General features: G+C 45.6%; 2 protein-coding genes across 11 annotated transcripts in view; one reads left to right on the plus strand and one right to left on the minus strand.

The window, feature by feature from the left end:
- LOC119165552 (uncharacterized) overlaps nucleotides 1–16,596 on the plus strand; it is a 137,691-nt gene extending 121,095 nt beyond the window's left edge. For 2 of the 3 annotated variants that reach the window (XM_075874070.1, XM_075874068.1), the window contains exon 9: nucleotides 16,369–16,596. Coding sequence is in view for 2 of the 3 variants with exons in the window: in XM_075874068.1 (XP_075730183.1) it covers nucleotides 16,369–16,526 (158 nt within the window). In the remaining variant the exon portion in view is untranslated. Of the gene's footprint in view, nucleotides 1–416; nucleotides 16,111–16,368 lie in introns of those variants that run through there. The other variant, XM_075874067.1, reaches the window with a different exon arrangement.
- The window catches only part of LOC142771998 (uncharacterized), a 371,379-nt gene that overhangs the window by 156,554 nt on the left and 191,084 nt on the right, over nucleotides 1–23,741 (minus strand). The gene's annotated exons all lie outside the window — the stretch shown is intronic.

The raw sequence follows: 23,741 nt of genomic DNA on the forward strand, positions 1-23,741 counted from the left end.
TGATGGCACAGTTACTTCGTGGTTGCTGATGTCACAAGTTACAGTATTGCTATCAGTTCAAGACGCGTCGCTTCAGATGCCCATGTGCAGAAATTGCCCGGGTAGGCATTGATTTTGACAACATTAGAGAGCTCAGCTAGAAAACAAATGAGCGTGATGATGAAGACTATAGGGCTGAGGTCCGCCCCTTGTGAAACTACAAGGCTTACGCTGTGTGACCCATATCATCGTCATGCTCCACATATATATAGTACATCCGCAACGATAATAGACTATCCACGCATGAGGACGTTCTCGTACACCTCTGTTTTCAACTGCATCAAGGATTGCTTCATAACGAAGGTTATCTCAGGCCCGTGTTATGTATAAGATGATTGCGCCCACTATTCTTCGACGCTGTTTTTCTTTCTATACAGACAAAACTACGTCTAAGACGCCATCTATTGAGGGTCAACTTATACGGAAACCATTGAGAAAGTTTGGTAAGATGGATTTATTCTCTAAGAGCTTGCTAGTATTGTCCGGAGTGGAGCACGTGTTTTATTACATTTCTCCCACAACTGGCGAGGGCAACCAGCCTTCACGAATAAAGCTCGTAAGAGCACTTGCCGGGCTTCAGTATTACCACTACTTAGATGTACTGGGACTGTTGTTGTGTCATACGTAGAGTTGTAGTAAGGCACGAGAGCTTTACACGCCCTGTTACTAAAGTAACAGTGATCCGAGTGGGTGATGAGAGTTGCCACTGATGACTGGCTACGTTTCGCAAAACTGGCAATTTTTAGAGGCCCTTGGTGACCTGAAGGAATGAAAGGTGACATGGTACATTTCTGGCAATTTTCAGCTTAGGTCTCGACCGGGTCATTGTATAATCAGTGCCTTCAAAACAATTGTTGTAGGCCCGCGTGCTCAGATTTGGGTGCACGTTAAAGAACCCCAGGTGGTCAAAATTCCCGGAGCCCTCCACTACGGCGTCTCTCATAATCATAGGGTGGTTTTAGCAGCTTTAGTTCTAGCAGCTCCTCTCTTGCCTCGCGTCCTGCAGCTCATTCATCTCCTCCCCGTGCTTCCTGCTCATCTAAGCAAACCCTCAACTCTTCGCCTTCGAGCCCCATGCGCTCGGCCAAAGCCACTAGATCTCGTGTGCTTGCCATTCTTAACACGCCTACTGCTACCACTAACGGCTTCGTCCTGTCGTAGCGGTTGCCAATTTGTGGTGCAGGTTTACGGTTGAGTAAATTGTTGTTCGGAGACCAAGCCTGAGAGCTAAGAATTGACGAAGCCGTTTAAAGTAAGAAAAAAAAGTAGAAACATTAGGCATAATTAAGAGAAAAACAAGATGAAGTTGCAATGTACACACACCGAGTCTAACATGACAAACTAAAACATGTCCTGCAAGTTGTCCAGCTATAATGTTTATGAAAATGAACAGTCAACGGTGGCGTTGATGATAGTGGTGGCCTGGTGGGGTCACGCAGCAAACGCTGGCGATGTCTCAGCAGCTGGAGTCACGCGCTAACCAGCACGGCAAGAAGCAATCGGCCCTGTAGGGACAGATGTATTAAGTGGACAGCGTTATCAGTAGAGGGCTCGCATCTAGGTGTTTCTGAAAGCATTAGTGTAAGCGGCGACCGAAATAGAGCTCCAGGGATACATTGGAGCAGAATTAGTGAAGGAACCTAGAAAGAACAGGACTCTTCGACCGATCAGCAAAATCTACTGCACGTGAGACGACGGTTATGCCGCAAGACTTCTTTATTCGCACAATAGCCGGATCCCTCTGCTCAGGCCTAAGCGATGAAGACAGGTATTTACATAAGAAAAGCTCAACTGCATGAAACGAATAATGCTCGCAATATATATATATATATATTTATATACAACGGTGGTCCCTGCCCACGGTGCCGCCGTGGTAAATCATAGGTAGAGTATTATACGCGTTAGTCTAAGGTCGCATGTTCGGTTCCTGCGCACGGCAAGTTATCTTTTGACTTTTTGACCCACTTTTCTTTTTTCACATTTACCTTACAATTCGGTGTAATAACCTTCCTTACCTATACTTTCCTTGGCGTTATTGTCTGTTAGGTATCATTATATAGTATCAAAACACATAAAATGAGCCCTTAAGCATACACTCTCCGCTATATATATATATATATATATATATATATATATATATATTTAGGCAGACATGGTGGTGAAATTGGGTACCGTGGCTCATACACATACTTTCTTTCATTCTGTTGGAGCACAATTCTCTGTCGTCGCCTTCTCTTAGCATGGCTTTATGCGTCAGCCAACTCCACCTCCCCGCAAAAGAAGGCACGTGATAGAAAAATGAAACCACCAGATGGAAATGAAACCGCTTTTCATGCAACGTGACAGTGAGGCCCAGTTCTTCGAACACCACGACAGAGTCAGTGTGGAATGCCACAGTCATCAAGGGTAAAGATTCAACACAAGCCACAATAACACAGGGGCCGTTCAACATGATGCAAGCAGATTATTTCTCCGGATTATTCGTAGTTCACGCGTTAACAGTTGCAGCCGAGCTTGACCAAGTAGTTAGGCGCACTAGAAGCTGCCGGGAAAAAGAGAACAATGTAAAGAATGTACAGCGGCTGAGCCAGCATATGCGCATTATGTCCATAGAATTTTTCTAAATTATCTGTTGACTTGTAGTGTATAGACTGCCCCGCCGCGGTGGTCCAGTGGCTAAGGTACTCGGCTGCTCACCCGCAGGTCGCGGGATCGAATCCCGGATGCAGTGGCTGCATTTCTGATGGAGGCGGAAATGTTGTAGGCCCATGTGCTCAGATTTGGCTGCACGTTAAAGAACCAACGGTGGTCAAAATTTCCGGAGCCCTCCACTTCGGCGTCTTATATAATCATATCGTATTTTTGGGACGTTAAACCCAACAAATCAATCGGTACTGCATAGAGTTGTCTAGTATTCATACTTTCAGGATTGAAACGCACTTATGGCTTTGTTTATTGTAGTGTTATGGTTTTAGTAAAACTCAACCCTCTATCCACTTCCTCTGTTCTCTAGACCAGAGCTCTCTCAGCTGCGTAGCTGATGTTGTTACAGTAGGGAGTGGAAGGCTGGTTGCATGGTGGCTGTTTTTTATTGTCATGACTGTTGTTTGTCAAGGATGGGGACGAGTGCCTCTCGACAAGTTGCAACAAGTCGACTTTATGTGCAGAAATGTATGTACAAATATACAAGGCTCTTCACTGTTGGATCCGTTGCATGTTGCCTCGGCAAAACCGCTAGTGCATAGCACTGCTCACTGCTACCATACGCCCGTGAGGACTTAGAAGCCAAGATTTATCCACTAGGTGGCCCCTGCCCATTCTCCTTACGGCCAACCAATGCAATTCACTCCGTTTTTTGGACAGGCTAAACATACTTGTTATCGTCCTCTCATCTCGCTCTCCTATTCAAACATTTGTGCTCCCGGTACGAGAAAGAGAGCTGCAGGACGGCCTACCAAAGACGTTCCACGAACTGTGCTAACGCACACGATTGTGGCACCACTCAGTTTCCCTGATCTTGCTACCCGGGTGCGGCTGGTTCACTAACGGGCTCATGCCATTACTTCCAGAGGGTGAACGCTGTCCTGCGTGGCAGCCGCTTCGGGAATTCTAATCAAGATGTATAGGTGTCAACATACCGAACGTCTCCACGTCACATGCCAGCACCCCGCTGGCTGAAGGTCGCCTCGCTGGTCGTTAAAAGCATAACCGACAGCGGCCTCCCCCCATCAAATGGTCACGAATACCTGTGAGGGGCATGGGGTTCTATTGCTACACCCATTTTTCTTGCTAGAACGGGTGTCCTTATGTGGAGATATTCGTTTACCGAGATTCGGCTCGTTGGAAATTTCACAAGTTTGAGACAAAGAATACTCGCCCCTCTTGCCTGCGACGCCAGACCCTACATGCCCTCCCCAAGATTCGGGCAAGCGCTCGAATGCAGCTGCATGAACAACAACAACAACATAAATGGATGGCGCCGAACTTCTCCAAACCCTGCAGCCGCACTTCGCAGTTCCCTGAACATCAGAGGCGTTTCGGCAACACGTGAAGTATTCTCTCTGCCTAAACCTCAAGGACCCACCCAACGGGCGCCGCCACAACGCAAACAAAAAAGAAAACGACACGAGGTCACTGACGGCATGCCCAAGTGCAATCGATAAAGCAGGCAATCATAAGCACCAAACACAGAAACACTTCCCGGAAACACACACTCTTTCACACATGATGCTGTTTCAGTGTAACAAAGAAAATAATACCATAGCCCCTGCATGCCTACGCACACACACAAGAAAAAAAACTGGCCCGTATCTGCATGTAATGTGCAAATATCGTCGAAAGACGATAGTCTTGCGTGTGGACAGTATTAACAAAACATTTGTTTGATGTTCTGCGCAAGAAAATTTGTGAATGATATTCCGGATGAGCTGCGTTAGAGTGACTCGTGCGTGCAGCGGAAGCGAACGAGCGCATCAAGTTACGTCTTACGTGATACATGAGCGCCATCTGGCACTTTCTTTTGGAAAACAAAGCGCGTTCTATGCGCGCCCGTCTCAGAGGTGATAAGGTGTAGAACGCGAGGCAAGGCGTAGGTACCATCACCATCTCTTCTTAGCAAAGCGTTGGAAACGCTCCCCGTTCCGTGCAAGCGTTGCATGGTAAGCGCAGCGTGAAAAGCACTACATTCCTTAAAATTACTTATGTGTGCGTTTTATAGTAAGAGATTCATATGCAGAATATTTGCGTGCTGTTATGGTGCCCCAGACATGCTGAATAACTGCTTTTGCATTGCCAATTGCACAAGCATGAACGCTCAGCCTTGAGCAAGATTGGTGGTCGCTGCGGATGGGGTCAGACATTTCAAATACCCGAAGCCGGTAAGCGTAGACGATTACACAATTGTACAGACAGACAGACAGACAGACAGACAGACAGACAGACAGACAGACAGACAGACAGACAGACAGACAGACAGACAGACAGACAGACAGACCAAAACCTTTGCGTTGAATGTCTCCAAGAAAGACTGTCGCCTTTAAACTACACTTCATTGAGACACCCCTATTCCAACATATGACGTCTCTGTCTTCGCGCACACGTCACTTTTTATTAAAGAAGGGTCCACCACGTGCCTAGTTCTCTAAAGTCTCAACGGCCACCGGGGCTCCGCTGCCATTGCCCGAGCGACCTTTAGGAGACCTCAACTGTGTGGACGCGTCGGCACAACATTGGGTGGCGGCCAAAAACCGTGGTAATCAGTGCGCTGAAGAGCCAGAAGTTGACCACTTTCGAATAACAGCTGACTGACAAGGACTCGCGGCATTGAGTTGAAGAAAGCCCGTGTCGTGCAAACGTGAATGACGCCTGAATGTCCCTCTTCGCATGCCGCGATAGGTAGACCTCAGAGGCAGCTACGGACAAGTTTACGACGAGCCAATACAACTTTTTGGGATATACTCTTATCAATGACACTGCCTCACACAGTGTGGCACCGCCACGCAATATCGTTCGCCCCCTCAGAAATCAGAGCTGAGAAATCGGCCCCGCTACGTCTGTGTACATAAGCCAGCTTAGGTAGTGTCCGCGAGATCCCTGAAAGTCTAATAACTCCGTCTCTGTGGTTGAAAAATTCAACCCCATGACTACTGCAAGCTCCTTACCGCCAGGCGCCCACCAAAGAGAACCTGCAACACGCTCTAAGCAACTCTCAAGATTACACACCACACAACACTGATCCCACTCGAGAAGTCTTCCGACTTCCCTCTTGACGCTTCAACGTGGATTCGAGCTCTTTCGGGTTAATGTTTCTCCTCCTAGAACTTCTGGTTGCCGCACCAAAGTCACGTTAGGTTGGCCGCCAAACAGCACCTCATGCTTACTAAAGTTCTGAGGGACTTGGTCGCGGTCTCAGTTTCTGGCATCGGCCGACCGATCAGAAACCGGGCAAGTATACGCAGCACACGTTGCTGTCGGCCGAGGTTGGTTCATATTCAGCCTCGTTAAGTTGTATGCCTTGCTCTAACACTACGCCAACTGACTCAGCTTTTAGGTCACAAAGTCGCAATTCCCTCGCGTGCACCATACCTGGAGGCTCCGCCGTCCTCCGCGCCACGAGCTAACAGTCGCGGTGTCGCTCAACAATGCTTTCCGCGCCCTCATCGGCTGTCTAGGGTTTTACCTCGGCATGGTTCTTTTCGCGGCATTCCTCGGGCGCGCCGGTATCTTTCTTGCCCACCGCTTGTGCTCCATCGGGTGACGCGCGACTGCTCTAAGGACTGTCGTCATCCCCGCTGCTCACGACAACATATTTATTCATACCCTCTAAAGTCGCCGCTTCCCTGTAGCTTTCAGGACTCTCAGCTTTTAACTGTCTCACTTCGCACGTGATCACCGGGCCACACGTCAGCGTCACCTCTGTGCCGACTGTCTCCTCCCCTTCTGTCAATATTCTCTCGCAAGCGCATAATTCTTTAAGTGATTTCAACGCTTTTTCGGACAGCAGGCAATCCGCTTGTGCTGTCAGCCGGTTCGTTAACGCGCGAAGCACAGGAACCGTGTCCTTTAGGCCATAGGTAACGCTGCTTTCAATAGACATTGTCAACGGACCACTTCGAGCTTCACCTTAACTGTATCACCGAACGCAGATGTTATGTAAATAGTGCCTTGCGGCTTCAGAATTTCCGGTGGGATTGTACTCGCCCGCAACACGGAGATCTCCGCCCCCATGTCCTAAACCACTTCGATCTGCCTATACTTACAGTCGAGTGACACGGTGATAAGGCCACTGTGCGCTATTACCGGCTCTCCCATCGAAAAATGCGCCTCTAAGCTCTCGCTCCTCACTTCCGAGCCGTGTGATGTTCACTGCTCCGGTCGGTGTGAACAATTCCTTTTTCTGGTTCCCTTTGCTACCGCAACTGTAGCACGCTCAGCACTAAGCTTTTCCTTGCACTCTCCGGCTTTTGCCGCCGCCGCCGCCCTTCACTGTCTCGTTCGCGGACGCAGGACTGCTCGCACTTTGCGACTCCACCACCTTTTGCTTCGCCTGTCTCGCAGCGCTGTTCACTCTCTGCGCTTTTTTAAACGTTCACCGCAACACGGTAATCCCTGGGGCACTCATCCACTTTCTCCCTTTTTGAAGTGTCAAACACGGCACGGCCTCGTCCGGCAAATTATTCTTCAATTGGTCAGCAACCAAATGCTTAACCAGGCCCTCGAATGCCGACACCTTTCTTGCCTCAAAGTTAAAATTGAGGTAGCTCTCTAAATGTGTCCAAAAATGTATCCACATTTCTTTCGCACGCTTCCCTGACAAGAAGAATTTTTTTTACTTTTTCTTTTGTCAAAAGTTTGAGTTCATCAAGCACTGTTTGCTCGATCAACTCCTAATATTTATGCTGTCTTGGGCTTAGATTAGCCGCATGAACGAAAATGTGACTCTCTCCGCTACCAATGAAAAAACCAAACGTCTCCTAAATTCCTGCAGAACCTCCTACGCTTCTAGGGCACTCTCCACGGACTCAAACCACACTGGTGCTTCAGCCTCTGTTGGAAATTTTGGTAACACCCCTTTGAGAACGTTCTAGTAGCGTCTCAGTTCGCTACATGGGTCTTGCCTGCCGAACTCACGTCCACCTCACAGAAAGCTTCCGTCCAATCTCTGCGGCAGCCTCTCCATCTCTGACCGCAATCCTTACAGTCTACGCTCCAGCGTGAGATTTCCGAAACGGTCATTTCCCTGGCTCTCCCACGTGCTAAACTCTTCCTGGTTCACCACGTCGCTCTCGTCTCACAACTGACGACTCATGGCCTACGCTCACCTGTCCGGGTTTAGGCGGGCAAACCTCCTGTCCCTAGAATGCCATAAAACTAAAAAAGGCAGCGGAATCTCTGAAATGTAAGACACCAAAGGACTCACCAATTGTGAAGCTGCTGCTCGCTGCTCTTTTGCTTTGCCCGCCGTCAGACGCTCGACATCACCCGATGTCGCCTTGATTGTCGCCCGACCGATCAATTCGGCTGAAAGCTGCTGAACTGCTGACTTCCCAGGGTCGATGGCTGCCACGCCACAGCCTTCTCAGCTCGGTGGCTTGCTTCTTTGTTGCACTAGCCGATGTCTTGGCTTTTGTCTGGCGTGTCTTCCGCAGCACGTCGAAATTTTCGGTATGCAGAGTATTCCTTGTCGTCGTCGTCTCGATCTTGTCTGACTGCGCCAGTAAAACTCAACCTTTTAATCACTCCCACTGTTCTCAACAGCAAAGCTCTCTCAGCTGCGTAGCTGCTGTTGCTACAGAAGGGAGTGTAAGGTTGGTGGCATGGTGTCCGTCATGTCTTGTCGTGGCTGCTGCTGCTTGTCAAGGATGGAGACCAGCGCCCCTCAATACGTTGCAACAACTCGACTCTATGTACAGCAACTTATGTACAAATTTAAAGGCTTGTGACCATTATGACAATCGCATGTTGCCTCGAGAGAGCCGATAGTGCAGTGCACTGTTTGCCACGACCATACGTCCGTGAGGAGTAAGGAGCCAGGTTTTAACTGCTAGATTGCCCCTCCCCGTTCTCCTCACGGCCAACCCCCCAAACCCGTTTCTCCTACTAGGATGGGCGCCCTTATGTCGAGTTCTCGTTTCCGAAAAATTGGCTACTTGAAAAGCGCACAGTTTTGGGACAAAGAAGACTCACCCCACTTACCTGCGACGCCAGGCCTTACAGTTTTGTTGTGAATGAAAGTACAAAGCATATTGAACTTCTTTACCCGATGAGAATTAGTTAGCCTAAAAGTTTAAGGTGGTGAAGTGGGACTGCTGAATATGTATTGATTATCATCTCGTGAAAATGTAGTTCTACGCCACGCGAAGCCAAAAAAGTCTGAAACTAGAAACATTCGGAAGTCAACGTACTACCCGTTATTTTCATGCTCGCTGAGGCGCTTTGCGCTGCAGCTCACTTTAATACTAAATGATCATGAGTGGTTTTTAATGACGCAAGGGCCCGTTGATGGTCAAAGAGCGCCATTTCAATAGACTAGAGATAAGAAAAGTATTATGATGCGTTGCTGTAAAGGGACCTTAAAATTCCTCGCGCTAACGCGGGTAAAAACCTGGAAGTAATAAAATCATGACAGTAGCATCAAATATGTGCAGTGAAATTGGATGGTAGAATTTCATGATAATAAAACCATTATGGAAGTGTAGTCACTGCCGCCACGACCACGGTACAGTGGTCGTGCTACAGATAACCTCGAACTATGGTGTGAAAGCTATGAACACCTTTAAAAACGTGAAAAGTGATTGCAGTTTAAAAAGCGGATCCCTACCGATGGGCATCGCAGGGTGTAGTCGGAGCTGCTGTTGGTAAGGTAGTAAAAAGTGCTTTCTTCTTAGAACATTTAGCTCATTGCACTGGACGAGAATGTGGAGAACAATAAGTAGTTCTCCACATCTTTCACAATGCGGTAGATCGCTGGTATTTATTAGATATGACTATGTAGAGTCTATGTTTTGTTCAATGTCTTGTTTAAGTTATTTCTGTGTGTCGTGATTTTGATAGTTGCGGCCAATTACCAGGTTGCGGCTTATAGAATGAAGTTTATTATCTTTGTGCCTATCCCACGTGCTCTGCCAACATCCCCTCAGCTTTCGTTTTAGAAAAGGTTTGAAGTCAAGTGAAGAGATTGGTGTTCATGCAGTGGAAAAAGTGTCGTTGGTGGAAGCAGCCAGCTTGTCGACCAAAACGTTCCCTTGATTCTCACGGTGCCATGGCACCCAGCAGACAACGACATGTTGTTTTGATGTGTACAATGTGTACAGGAGCAAAGTGACACCAGAAAAGGATTCTTGTGTTTTTAGAGGTTTTCAATGCTTTAACCACACTTGAGGAATATGTGTATATTACCCCATTTTCTAATTTGATCTGTTTGATGTGTTTCTCGACTGGTAGTATTGCGTAAGCTTCTCCTGTGAGAATGCTTGCATTAGGATGAAGAACGCCGCCCTCGGAAAAGGATTGGCCTACCACTGCATATGACACAGAAGTGTTCGACTTTGAGGCATCGGTAAAGAACTCAGGGCATGTGTATTTATGTTGTAGTTCTAAGACGTATGTATGTATGTGTGCAAGTTCTGCGTGCTTTGTGACTTTAACAAAAAAAAACATCACAGTCTATAAGCTGTCATTGCCACAGTGGCAGATAAGCTGCAGGAACCGTCAAAATGTGTTCGAAAAGAGGTACGCCTGTTTCTTCAGCCAGGCCCCACATGGAGCGAGTAGGCCTGCCTCAACGAAGGACGGTTCTCGAACAAGCCAGACCAAGAAAATTCAATAATTGTGAAATCAAAGAGTGTTTTTTATCTGCCCTAACCTTCAGAAAGTACAAAATAGACAGGTAACATTTCTGTAGATGGAGCCATTATTCATTCGAATCCACGTACAGGCTTTCCACAGAGCTAGTTCGAAAAGCACCCGTAGACAGGCGAATGCCTAGATGGTGGGCAGGGCTGAAAATCCTCAAGGCTGATGGTGTTGCAAACTGATAGAATAAAACACCATGATCTAGGCGTGTGCGTACGAAGCTTTTATAAAATATCATCAGTTATTTCTTTTCACTGCCCCACGTAGTAATTGAAAACACTTTCAAACTATTTATTGTTTTAAGCACCTGTCTTTTAAATACTTGATGTGTAGGAAGAAGGTTACTTTTGTGTCTAATATACGTCCAAGAAAATTGTGCTCGGTCTTGACTGACAGAGGTTAACTATGCAGGTCAGGGTCGGGGACAGAATGAAGGCCCCTTATTCGGCACAACAAGACGCATGTGCTCTTTTGAGCGTTGAGTATTAAGCCATTCTCACCTGTCCTTTGAGATACTTTGTTCAACCCTAGTTGAACTTGACGTTGGCACATTGACATGTTGCACGACTTGAACCGAATCTGTACATCATCGACATATATGCAGTAAAAATATTACGTGGGAGATTCAAGTGCAAGGGATTTATTTTAACTAAGAAAAGTGTGCAGCGCAGTACACCCCCTTGTGGCACTCCTGTTTCTTGGGCAAATATTTGAGATAAGACAGTTCCATCTCGTTCATGGAAAGTATGGTTGGACAGGTAGCTATGGATGATTGTCAGCATTCTGTCCTTCACACCTAAATGTAACAAGTGTTGAATATGCTAAAGCACCATGTAGTGTCTTATGCTTTTTCTATATCGAGGAACACAGAAAGGAAAAAAAATTGGCAGCATATCCATGGAGTGAATGATGGAGAGTGGGGTGAAGCATTCGTCCGTACATTCGTTCTTCCTTCCGTTCGTCCATGCATCCGTCTGCGTGATAATCCACGCATCCGTCCGACCGTCCGTGCGCGCGTCTGCTCATGCGTCCGTCTCTGCGTTCATCCATGCATCCGCCCGTGCGTTCATTTATGCGTCCATCCATGCATCTGTCTGTGTGTCCATTCGTCCGTAAATTCAACACTCCAAGTACCACCATCTCGCATCTTTTCATCATATATTTCCCATATAGAACCACCGCTATTCGGCGGACATTCCAAGGACTAAACGAGAGGTGGCACACACACACTTATTGATTGCGCTTCGGGTCTACTTCCCACCTTTAACCACCTCGAGTTCATGGTATGTAGTAGTGCACTGTATTCATGGCACTGCGGCCTAACGCTCGCAAAACCTTTCTAAAACCAAGAAGGTTACACCCAGCGAGTATAACGTAGCAACCTTTTCCTGTCAGATAGTGTTCAAAGTACATGCCAATGGCTGCTAATGGGGAATGAGAGACAGGAGAATTCGTCTTTTACTTTCTTACGGCTTGCGCTTCGTATCTACTTCCCACCTTTAACCACCTCGAGTTCATTCATGCTGGATACTAGTTCATTGTATTCATGGCACTGCAACTCAACGCTCGCTAGATATTTCTTAAACTATGGAGGTTACACCCAGCGAGTATAACGTAGCAACTATTTCTTGTCAGGTAGGGCTCATTGTGCACGCCAATTGCTGTTAATAGGGATCGCAGCGTGCGCGTTAACTAAAAGCCGAGTGTTTCTGTCTCTCATTCCATATTAGAAGCCATTGGCATGTACATTGAGTTCTAGTTTTATTGTTCAACAACGCACAGAAGAAATCTCACACCGGCGCTACCTTGGAAGTCAAAATATTAAGCTTGTTACATACTACAACGGCTACAAGGGACGAATGGGTGTTGCTATAAAGAGTTTCGCCTCTAAAATTGCCTAAGAACAAAAGCGTCACAAATTCGTTTGTTGATACGGCTAAGCTGGTCAGTTGTGGACCGAGCCTCTCAAAACCGGCACTGGTATGGGTCAAGTAGGCCATTAATTTCAAAGAAGTGCATCAGGTGCCTGTTAATGATTTTCTCAAAGACCTTGCCAAGACAGCTGGTTAACACTATTGGAATGTAGCTGGAAACTGAGGCTGGGTCCTTGCCTTCTTTTAGAATGCGGATAACGATAGCTTCTTTCCAGGCTGAGAGTAGCTTGCCGGAAGACCATATCGCATTGTACAGAGAGAGAAGAGCTTTCTTGGTTTCAGTGGGCAGGTGTTGTAACATTTTATATGCCACACCGTCCGGGCCTGGGGTAGATTTATTGCAGGAGGTAGCTGAGGCCTGTAGTTCGGCCGAACAGAAAGGTTCAATGTATGCCTCATGTGTTGTGGGTTTGCGCTCTAGTCTCTGTTTTTATATTCTGGTTTTGTATCGTTGGAACGCTTCACTATAGTTTGATGAGCTGGAGACCTGTTCGAAGGGCGTTCCGAGAGTGTTAGCCTGCTCTTCCAAACTCTCCGCTTGTGTGTTTACTAGAGGAAGGGAATATGCTTTTCGTCTAGGCAACTTACCAACCACGTTCCAGATTCTCAATTCAGGTGTATTAGTTAATCCCTGATAGATATTTGTGCGAACTTTCCCTTCTCGCCTGTCGGTGCACTCTCCTTCCTTGCGACTTGATGTTCCTAAAGTTAGCGAAATTATCGGCTGTTGACGAGTCTCTAAGCAAATTCTATGCCTTATTTGGTTTTTTTGCTTTTCGCACGTCACGGCACTCGCTATTTTACCATGGGACTCGTAGCTTGCCTGATGGTCCACATGTGTAGGGAATACATTTCATTGCTGCATCAACAAAGAAAGCTGTGAAGTAGCACACAGAACACTCTATGCTCAACACCGAAATGTCAGTCCAAGTTAGTAGAGTCACTTTTTGAGACTTTTCCCAATCAGCTTTGTTGGTGAGCCAATTGATAATCTGTGCAGGACATGTATTTGTTATTGATGTGCTGATAGCAATATGAGAATGGTCACTACCATATGGGTTGTTATTGTATTCGCATTTAGGTAGAGGCAGAAGTGATGGGGATGTTATGCTGAGGTCTATTGTTCAGTACGTATTGTTAGCGATATTGTAATGTGTTGGCTCTTTCCATTTCAGAAGGCACACACCTCAAGAGAAAAAAAAGCTGTTCAGTCAGGCGACCTTTCGCATCGCAGTGAGTCACCCTAGAGGCTACCATGTCCATCAAAGTCCCCTAGGACAAGGTAGTGTTCTGAAAGTTTGTCTATGAGAGACTCGAATTCATGCTTTTCAAGACGGTGTTGTGGAGGTATGTAGAGAGAGCAGTTGGTGACGAGCTTATTCAAAAGAACAGCTGCTCGAACAGCCACCACCTCGAGGGATGTTTGTAGTGGTAGCTGTGTGCATGTAATCCCTTGATTGACTATAATGGCAACACCACCGGATGGCACAATGGCATCATTCCTGTCCTTCCGAAAAATAACGTAATGACGTAAAAAGTTGCTGTGTTTAGGTTTCACGTGTGTCTCTTGTACGCACAGCACTTTAGGTGCATATTTCTATAAAAGTTCCTGGATATCGTCGAGGTTTCTCAGCAGTCCTCTGACGTTCCACTGTAGTATTTCTGTCATTTTAATGTTGTGTGGTGCTGTGTGTACAAGAGTGTTGCGTTAGATGACAAGGCCTTTTGCGGCCCTGTGATTCGTTTTTTTGGCGCGCTCCAAGGAGTTGCGCCTATCCTTCGGCGTCTGAGGCGCCGGAGGAGTGGGACTTGTATCCATCACCTATTGTGAGGTGGTAAATGGTGAGGTGGTGGCAGGCACGTTCATAGAACTGTGGGACCTAACTGCGCTTGCAGTGGTCCGAGGTCTAGCAGACACGGGAGTCTGCCGACCCTGTTTGTCAGATGGCGAAGCAGTACAGGCTGCTCCATCTGGGGACGCTGGTGTCACTGCCGCGACCACACACTGTGTGACATTCACGGGTGCAGAACCGTGTGGTGTGGCGCCCCGGCGCGTCACATCGGCGAAGGAGGGGAAAGACTGGTAGTGTAGTGCGAACCGTTGACTTGCTGCTTGGAATAACAGATTAAATTGACCTAAAGTTCTACTATTTATTTCTCTTTTTTGTGGGGTATGATCGCAATTAGGCAGTGTGATCTCCGTCACAGTTCCAACAATGAGTTGTTTCTGAGGTGCAGTTGTCGGATATGTGTTGCATGGATGGACACTTTGCGCAAGTGGCGCGCCATCTGCAACTCTGCGATTCATGCTCGAAACGTTGACACTTGAAACTTCGACGAGGATTGGGAATGTATGGTCTCACACAGAGCTTACAATAGCAGATTTCAATTGATATTGGTAGGTCACTGGTTCTTAAGGTACTTATTACGTGTTTTGTAGGGGTCTGCTTGCTGTCGCGCTTGATTATTATTCTCTGTATCTTCGCAACGTTTTGGTCTTGCGATCGTTCTAACGGTTCGCTTTCACTCATATTGATAAGATCATCATGAGAAATTACCCCACGGACTGTGTTAATAGACCTGTGTGAGCCCACTGAAACAGGAGTGTCTGCAAATGTTACAATTCTGGATAGTTTGTCGTATTGAGCTTTGTCACGAACCTCCAGAAGGAGATTGCCACTTCCCATCTTTGTTATCTTATGCCCTGGACCTATTGCTTCGGTGAGAGTTATCGACACACGAAAAGGTGAAATTGCGCGTATTGTCTTCTTTTCGTTCTGACTATGAATAACGTGGTACATTGGGAAGGTTCATTTTGGTGTATGGAGCATGAACATGTCACCGGTGCGCCACCTTTTCAGAGAGCGATCAGGAAGGGGAAGATAAAGCATTTGCCATAAATAAAATATAACGTTCGGCAGCGGTGCCAGCCGCCCACCACCGAGCCCAACCAGGGGACGTGGCAGGAGATGCTGAGCAAGTCTGTTTCAGTTTCAGTTTCAGTTTGTTTAGCAATCTTTTTCAGCAATCATGTTAAAGTACAGTGATTCAGTGTTTTCTTACAATAGCAATGGTCAACACAAAACAAAATGTAAATCCTAAAGTCCTGTCGACGCCAGCTGTACAGCGCTACTATAACCTAATATGGAATTGCTAACACTGGGAATCCACACAAAGTTAACCCTTGCCGCCTAAAAACTGGAAATAAACGGAAGAGAGTAGAAGACAGGACAGACAGAAAGTGAGAGATGAAGATGAAGATGTAGAGAGAGCGAGATAGGAAAAGGCGACTGCCGATTTCCTCTGGGCGCGTCAGCCCAGGGGTGTCGTCTACGTGAAGCCGGGACCAAAGGAGTGTGTTGCTTCTGTTGTGGGGCCTTAAAGGTCCAATCACATGGCGTCCACTCAAACCCCAGGATCCCCTTTTCCTCGGACACGGCAATGCCACGCATGGCTAGGCGTGGGAGGGAGTCGAAACTGCCTCGTTGGCTCGGGTCCGTGGCGTCGCTACGCACCAAACACCTACTTACGCAGACGCCCTGTCGGGTCACTTAAATACTAGCGCGAGAGTTCCCTATGGCTTAGCTATAGAAAGCTGTTCATGTATCTAAGTCGCATTTCAGACAATATATTTATTCAGTGGAAAAGTTAAGTGGGTCTGGTACGTATAAGAAAAGACGCTGGTACACGTACGAGAAAGCAAGCAGCTCCTTTATCGATTTACGTATCGGCCATGACATGGCGTTCGTGCCACGGCCCAACCGTAACCGTAAATCCATAAAGAAACTGCTTGCTTTCTCGTACGTGTACCAGCTTCTTTTCACACACACACACACACACACACACACACACACACACACACACACACACATATATATATATATATATATATATATATATATATATATATATATATATATATATATATATATATATATATATATATATATATATATATATATATATGGATAGATAGATAGATGGATAGGAATTTGGCAATGACTCTGCAAAGAGGCTTCTGACTCTGCCTTTTTCTTTCTAGGGCACGATGTCTACTACGATCTCCGTGTGAGAAATGCTTCTATTCAAGCAAGAACCCATCCTGCCTGTAAAGCATTCTTTCACCGTTTCTTAGGAAACCAACGCCCTATCACCGTGTACAGTCGTCATTGTCAGCAGCTGCTTAGGCAAAGGACGTAGGAGTATTGAAATTTTCACCTGAGTGTTTTATTTTCTCTCTAACTCAAAATAAACCACGCTGAAAATTGTCTTTTCATAGTCTTGTGTAGTTTGATGCTTCGTGCGAATGCAGTACCTTATGATAAATCAAAATATGCACACTCTAGCAAACTTTAATTAAAACACCTACCTTCCATGGCGCATTAGCAAGTACAAGCTATGTAAATCATAGGAGCACAAGATCATAGGACGACTATGGTTGCGCTAATAATAAATTAGTAGGCTTTTGCTAAGGGAGGCTGCAACTCATAGCTAGAAAGTACACATAGGTACACTTCTTTTTTTAGCATTTTGTGTACCTATGTTGCTCATAAGTTCATTGCAGTGTTTATCAGGTCGTGCAAATAAAACGCGCACCGTCAGTGACATCGAAAAAGGAAGAAACATTTCACGCATATCAACGCAGCCTCTCTCCACGTTGCTGAAGAGATCATAGTCAGATGACGCAGTAAATCTTGCTCCTATCGTATCCGATGAGACGTCAATCTAGCAGCCGGACATTCTGTCTTGCGGTGAAAAATGGCCTTTAATCCAGTAGGTACGGCATACATGTTTAACGAACAGAAATACTCTAACGCGGAACAATTTTTCCTGAAGGCATTGCCTAGTACCGAAATTGCTGTGGCGGTTAATGGTTTGCTCACTCGTGTTATCCTTTTTTACGTCGCTTCTGACAGTAGTAGTTCCCAAGTCACATAACAATTGCTGTTCATGGTTTTTAGGCAACTAAAATAGCCATCATGAAGGGATAAATTTGTTTCGACTGATTCAGAGTGATTCCTCAACCAGCAAGACAACTGAACAGAACTGGTCTCTAGCCTATTTTCACTAGCCCTAGCTCTACCGTGCCTCTTGCGTTGAAGAATATGTGATATGTTTTTTTCTTGCTCTCCTGCAGTCATTTTTGCTTTGTGTAGAATTGCACACCAACAAGTCCCGTTTCTAGCCTAGTTAACGTGCAGTCAGAAAAACGTCATTGTAGACTCAATCAACATAGGTTACTGTGTGAACTTTGTATGATAAAATACAGGCACATCAGTTTTCCCTGTAGACCAGTCTTTGAGCGGTGGTGTCATTCCGCTTCCCTGACACGCACACCTAATAGCCAAGCGCGTTATGGTCTCGTCAATATTCAGAATCGCTTTCTTTAGAAAAAAAATCAAATGTGGTGTATCATCCCGCGATGAGAACACGCTTACGAGACCTCCGCACTGAATCTTCTCTTCGGTGAACTTTTCTCGAGCCTAATTTTGCCTGAAAGTCGTTCAGCGCAATTTCTCCCGGACAACCGCCACCAAGCAAACTACGTCGTAGTACTCTTGCGTTCATAACGAAGGTCAGGTGTGCACCTTGTATTAGCGCAGAAACCCCAGATTCATAAGCACAATATAGCGAATATTTAAATACACCCAATCTCATTTTTTGGTGCCGTATGATCACACTCGCCAATCCAACGTTGCCTTGCGTATTTACATTATTTTATCATTTGCGTGTATTAGGCAATGTACACTGCATTCGTTGCTAAAGTAGCCCCGCTGCGGTGACCTAGTGGGTAAGGTACTCGTCCGCTAACCAGCAGGTCGGGCAGTCGAACCCCGGCAGTGGCGGCTGCATTTCCGATAGAGGCGGAATTTTCGTAGGCCCGTGTGCTCAGATTTGGGTGCACGTTAAAGAACCCCAGGTGGTCGAAATTTCCGGAGCCCTCCACTACGGCATTTCTCATACTTAAATCGTGCTTTTAGAACGTTAAACCACAAATATCAATCAAATCAACGAGATGAGAATAAGTGATGCCATACATGGCTTCTGTGTCATGATTATCATGATTAATTGTGTTGTTTACTTTTTTCATCTATTCACGTCACGTGATACGAAATTTAGTATATGTGGAGCCAGCGAAACGACCTCGAGCACGCTATGAGTGTGGTATGCTGTCATGTTCTTATATGACACGCGGATTAAGATTTTTTTTCGTAAAATGATTGGAGACGCAATCTACTTGCTTTCAAACATAACCTCTCTTATGTAAATGATTTTATCTTTTTAGAGGCAAAGCTCCTTATAACGGAACTTGTTCGTCTCTCATAGCCGTTGTAGTGTGTAACAAGTATTACATTTTGACCTCCAAGGTGGTGCAGGTGAGAGATTTCTTCTTTGCGTTTTTGAACAATACAAAATAGTGATCAATGTACATGCCAATGGCTGCTAATGGGGAATGAGAGACAGGAGCATTCGGCTTTTAGATAACGCGCATGCTGCGATTCTCATTAGCAGCCATTGGCATGTACATTGAGCACAATCTGACAAGAAAGAGTTGTTACATCATACTCGCTGGGTGTAACGTCCTTGGTTTTAGAAAGGTTTAGCGAGCGTTGAGCAGCAGTGCCATGAATACAATGAACTAGTAAGTACCATGAATGAACTCGAGGTGGTTAAAGATGGGAAATAGATACGAAGCGCAAGCCGTAAGAAAGTAAAAGCCGAATGCTCCTGTCTCTCATTTCCCATTAGGAGCCATTGGCATGTACATTGAGCACTATCTGACAGGAAAAGGTTGGTACGTTATACTCGCTGGGCGTAACCTCTTTGGTTTCAGATAGGTTTAGCGAGCGTTGGGCCTCAGTACCATGAATACAGGGAACTAGTATAAAACATGAACTTGAGGTGGTTAAAGGTGGGAACTAGACCCGAAGTGCAAGTCGTAAGAAAGTGTGCGTGTGCCACCTCTCATTTAGTCCTTGGAATGTCCGCTGGATGGCGGTGCCTCTATGTGGAGAATATATGATGAAAAGATGCGAGATGGTGGTACTTGGAGCGTTCAATAGATGGATGAACGGACAACCAGACAGATGCATGGATGGACGCATGAACGGACACAGGGGCGGATGCATGGACGAACGCAGGGACGGACGCACGAGCAGACGCACGCAAGGACGGGCGGATGTACGCATGGACGGTCACGCAGACGGACGCATGGAAGGACGGAAGCAAGAACGAATGGACGGACGAATGCTTCGCCCCAATCCCCATTATTCACTCCGTGCATATGCTGCTAATTTTTTTGTTTGTTTAAGCTTTTTGTACAACGCACTCCTGCTTACGGCATGCGAAGCAAACTGGCAGAAATAAATAAATAAATATATAAAGGATTAGCTAGACGCATACTCTCCCCGCCACCATGCCGCCATCGAATTGAGCTTGAATAAGGAGACGCCTAGCGCAAAACGTTACATGGTATCATTTGGTCCGCTTGAAGCGAGTAAGAACATATCGACGTAAAAATGAAAGGACGCGCATGCGTACTCACCACGTCAGATTGTGCGGCGATTCAGTTTTATCAGATTGCGGTAGTCACTCGCGCGTGCTCACTCAATTTGCGGGTGGGTCACATTGCACACAGATTAGACAAAGGTTTGTTGAACTTTTCTGGGTCACTTGTAGGAGCAAACCTGTCTAACAAATATATCCTTGTTTACGCAGCGAAAAAAAAAGCTATCGCAATTATGAATTGCACCACCTACTATCCATGGGGCCTTTAAATGAATAAGGCAGAAGTGGACGCACTTAACACGTATGCGCCACACAATTTCGTATGGCGTATCATATAACAAGCATCATCACAATAGATACGTACCTCGAAATTTTGCGCAGCTTATCAGAAAACAATGCACGTCATAACGCGGATTTGCCACAGAAAATGGGCCAACTTCCGCTAGAAATAATTAACGTTAGCCGGACAAGCGGCTACGAAGAGATGATGGACAGCCGAATACACCCAAAATGAAAAGTGCCGTATTCTGTTAGGGTGAACGCGCGAGCGCATGGCCGTGCACATAGGTTGTATGTTGTCACATATAAGCATATATCAGCATATGTGGCCACATATAACATATGTGTCAGCATATGTGGCTTCCATTTACTATATATGAATGTATATCTGGCGGAGTCAGTTCATGTATGGGGTTATATACCGCCATATTTGACGCGATTGGCCCATATAAGGAGTCAAATCCGACCGTAATAAGGCATGGCCACACCATATATAACATATCAAGTGGATCCTTATATGTGGAAGTGCTCCATTATATGGGATGAACCACGTATATTTTTAGCACCATGATCACACTTTTATGCGGATTGTAATATATAACAATTTGTACACAAAGCTGACCTGCTTATTTTCTTCAACAATAAGAGCATTATTTTTATATGTTGTTTCTGCCATGCAAAAAAAAAACAAAATTTCAAATCAGCTTTGTGTACGTGATAGTTCCAACTATGCACGCATTAGTGTAATTTAACTTGTAAATTTTTCATGGTATTTGGTTTGAAACAGTAGGTTGCAATTAATACGACGTAAATAATTATACGAGAGCAGATATGTTTTACGAGGAAAAATTGTTATATACTGGTCTGTTTGGTTTCGGTTCCACAATCACTGCCGCAGGTGGCGCCATTATTGTTTATGTATATAAGCATGCGCAAGTTAGAAAAAAGGGGCTTTTGATCCGATGGGCACTCAAGTTTTCTAGTCATTCATTCACCGGCGGCACACGCCACCACTACATTGGCGACGAGGATGCTTGTTTAGGAGAAGGTCTGAATTTTGTAGCGAGACGACCACCTGCACAGTAATACGCTTCTTAGTCGCTGTGTTCGCGCGCGAAGGCTACCCAGAAGAGGTTATTCTCGATAACGGTCCACAGTTTGCATCTCGTGAGTTGGAGGTATTTCTTCAAGATCATGGCATCCAGGTCAAACATTCGTTCGTATACTATCCACAAGCAAATGGCCAAGTGGAGTGCTTTAACAGAGTATTAAAAGCTTCGTTCAAGTGGCGGTTCTTGAGCAGCGACCCTTGCGCCAGGCGGTAATAGAGTACCTGGATGTTAACCGATGCTAACCGCATGCTACAATGGCAAGGGCTCTAGGTCTTCTGCTACATAGGCGGCTGCCAAGAACTCGGTTGTATGTCGTCGGGTATCCATCGGTAACCTTCTTTTATGACTCTAACTCGGAACTCCGGTGCTTACGTAAGCGGGTGAAGCAAAAGCAACAGAGCAGCAAACGATACACGGACGCTCGGAGGGCTGCAAGAGAAACCAGTGTTGACGTTGGTGACTTCGTCAGAGTGAAGAAACCGACTACTATATTTAAACTAGAATTCAGCCACCGAAGAGAATTGATTAGCAGGAAGGGGCAATCTTCTTTTCGCCTGGCTGACGGTAAAACAAGCAATGCATCCAAGTTATCAAAGGTGCCACGAGCCTCTGTCGCTTTTTACACGTAGGGAGGAAACGGTACAGCTAGGGGAGGAGGATCTCTGCCCACATGTGGGGGCCTCACCCCAGAGATAACTACCAGCACTTGAGCTGCTTCTCTTTCGGCTGCGCAGGCACCCATGTCTCCTGCGTACGCTGCGCAGGCACCCACGTCTCCTGCGTACGCTGCGCCGGCACCCACGACGCCTGCGTACGCTGCGCAGGCACCTACGTCTCTTTAGGCTGCGCAGGCACCTACGTCTCCTTCGGCTGCGCAGGCGCACGGGTCGCCTGCTGCGACGCAGTCAGCCAAGTCTCCAGGAGCAGTCACACAACAACGCAGGGTGCAATCACAAAGAAAGAGATTACAACCAGAGCGTTATGGCTACTAGGTGTAGCAAGAGAAGTTGCGCTAAAGTGAATGAAACGGACGTATCCAGTGTGGTGGATTTCTTTTGTAAATTGTGTGATTTTGTAGCACTAAATAGTTACGTTCATTTTACGAGTTGTATTTTGTATAGTGTATTTTGCATATGTGCTAACACACTAAACTACTAAATCACTAATCCATATAGCTGTTTCTAAGAAAGGGATTGTGTTGTATAATGGTCTGTTTGGGTTCGGTTCCACAATCACTGCCGCAGGTGGCGCCAGTGTTGTTTATGTATACAAACATGCGCAAGTTGGAATTAAGGGGCTTTTGTTCCGATGGGCACTCAAGTTGCCTAGTGGTTCATTCACCGGTGGCACACGCCGCCACTACAACAATCGTGTCAGGTCACAAAACATATTGAATCTCCCGAACCTTGCTATTATTATCGAGCAATGCTAATAGTATTATGTAAAAGCGAAATGCATGCAACTTATATTGTTCACATTAGTGCGTTTTTGGAGTGGCAGCAAGAAATAGTAATTTCAATGCATTTTTAACTTGCAAATCGGTGGACAAAATTGCTGAATATTTGAAGGTTTTGATGACTATATGCTCCCTTCATATAAAAAATTTCAATTATTCCTTTTGACCACTCATGTGCGATTGCTTTCAATGGCAATTTACCATAATTGCATGCGCAGTTCAATGTTTAAGAAAACATTTTTAAAAACAAAAAAGAACCTACGTGAATGTAAATTGCAGGCACTATTATGATTACATTCAAGAAGAAGTTGTAATAATTTATTGCAAAAATACATCTTGTGTTTTCTTTGGCCACGTGTAAGGTTCTTGGCAGTGCACATAGTAAATTTATCAAAAATTTTATGATTGCACTAGTAAACAATTTGGTGTAATGTTTGCAAGCGTCAAATGAATCTCACGGCATACACATCTACGTTAAGAAAGGTGCAACACACTCACACGTGATACAAATTTAATTGACCATGTATTGAAATGCTGAAGCTTTATAGCAACATTTAACGTAGGCTGCCGATTTCACAAAACTTGTATTTTGTGTGGATGTGTCACAACTTGATCAAGGTCACTGATGCGCACATGCCATCATCAGGATTAGCCCAAACATTGCCTTGCGAATACAATTATTATGACACATTTTTGTGGACTGGCGTGATGCCTAAGCCAAACTCTACATTATGTAAACAGCCCCTTGATGTGCAGGCGCGTAATGATTAAAACTGCTTGCGAACCTATCTTTTCAACACCAACACTGTGGTGCATTTACCTATAAGATATGTATACCGGTACATACCCACCAAACAGCGCAAATACACACCCACGTATAGAGATTCATGGGCACCCGAACACTACCATTTCATTCAATGTGACCAGATATTTTCGGCGATGTCAGAATGATATGAGTGTATTATCATTATTGTTATTGTTATTATGCTTATTGTTGTTATTGTTATTATTGTTGTCACATCTCGCAAAACGTCCATTGTTTCTATTCCATATGCTGTC

The sequence above is a fragment of the Rhipicephalus microplus genome, chromosome 9 (assembly GCF_043290135.1).
Source record: "Rhipicephalus microplus isolate Deutch F79 chromosome 9, USDA_Rmic, whole genome shotgun sequence".
In the NCBI taxonomy this organism is placed as follows: Eukaryota; Metazoa; Arthropoda; class Arachnida; order Ixodida; family Ixodidae; genus Rhipicephalus; species Rhipicephalus microplus.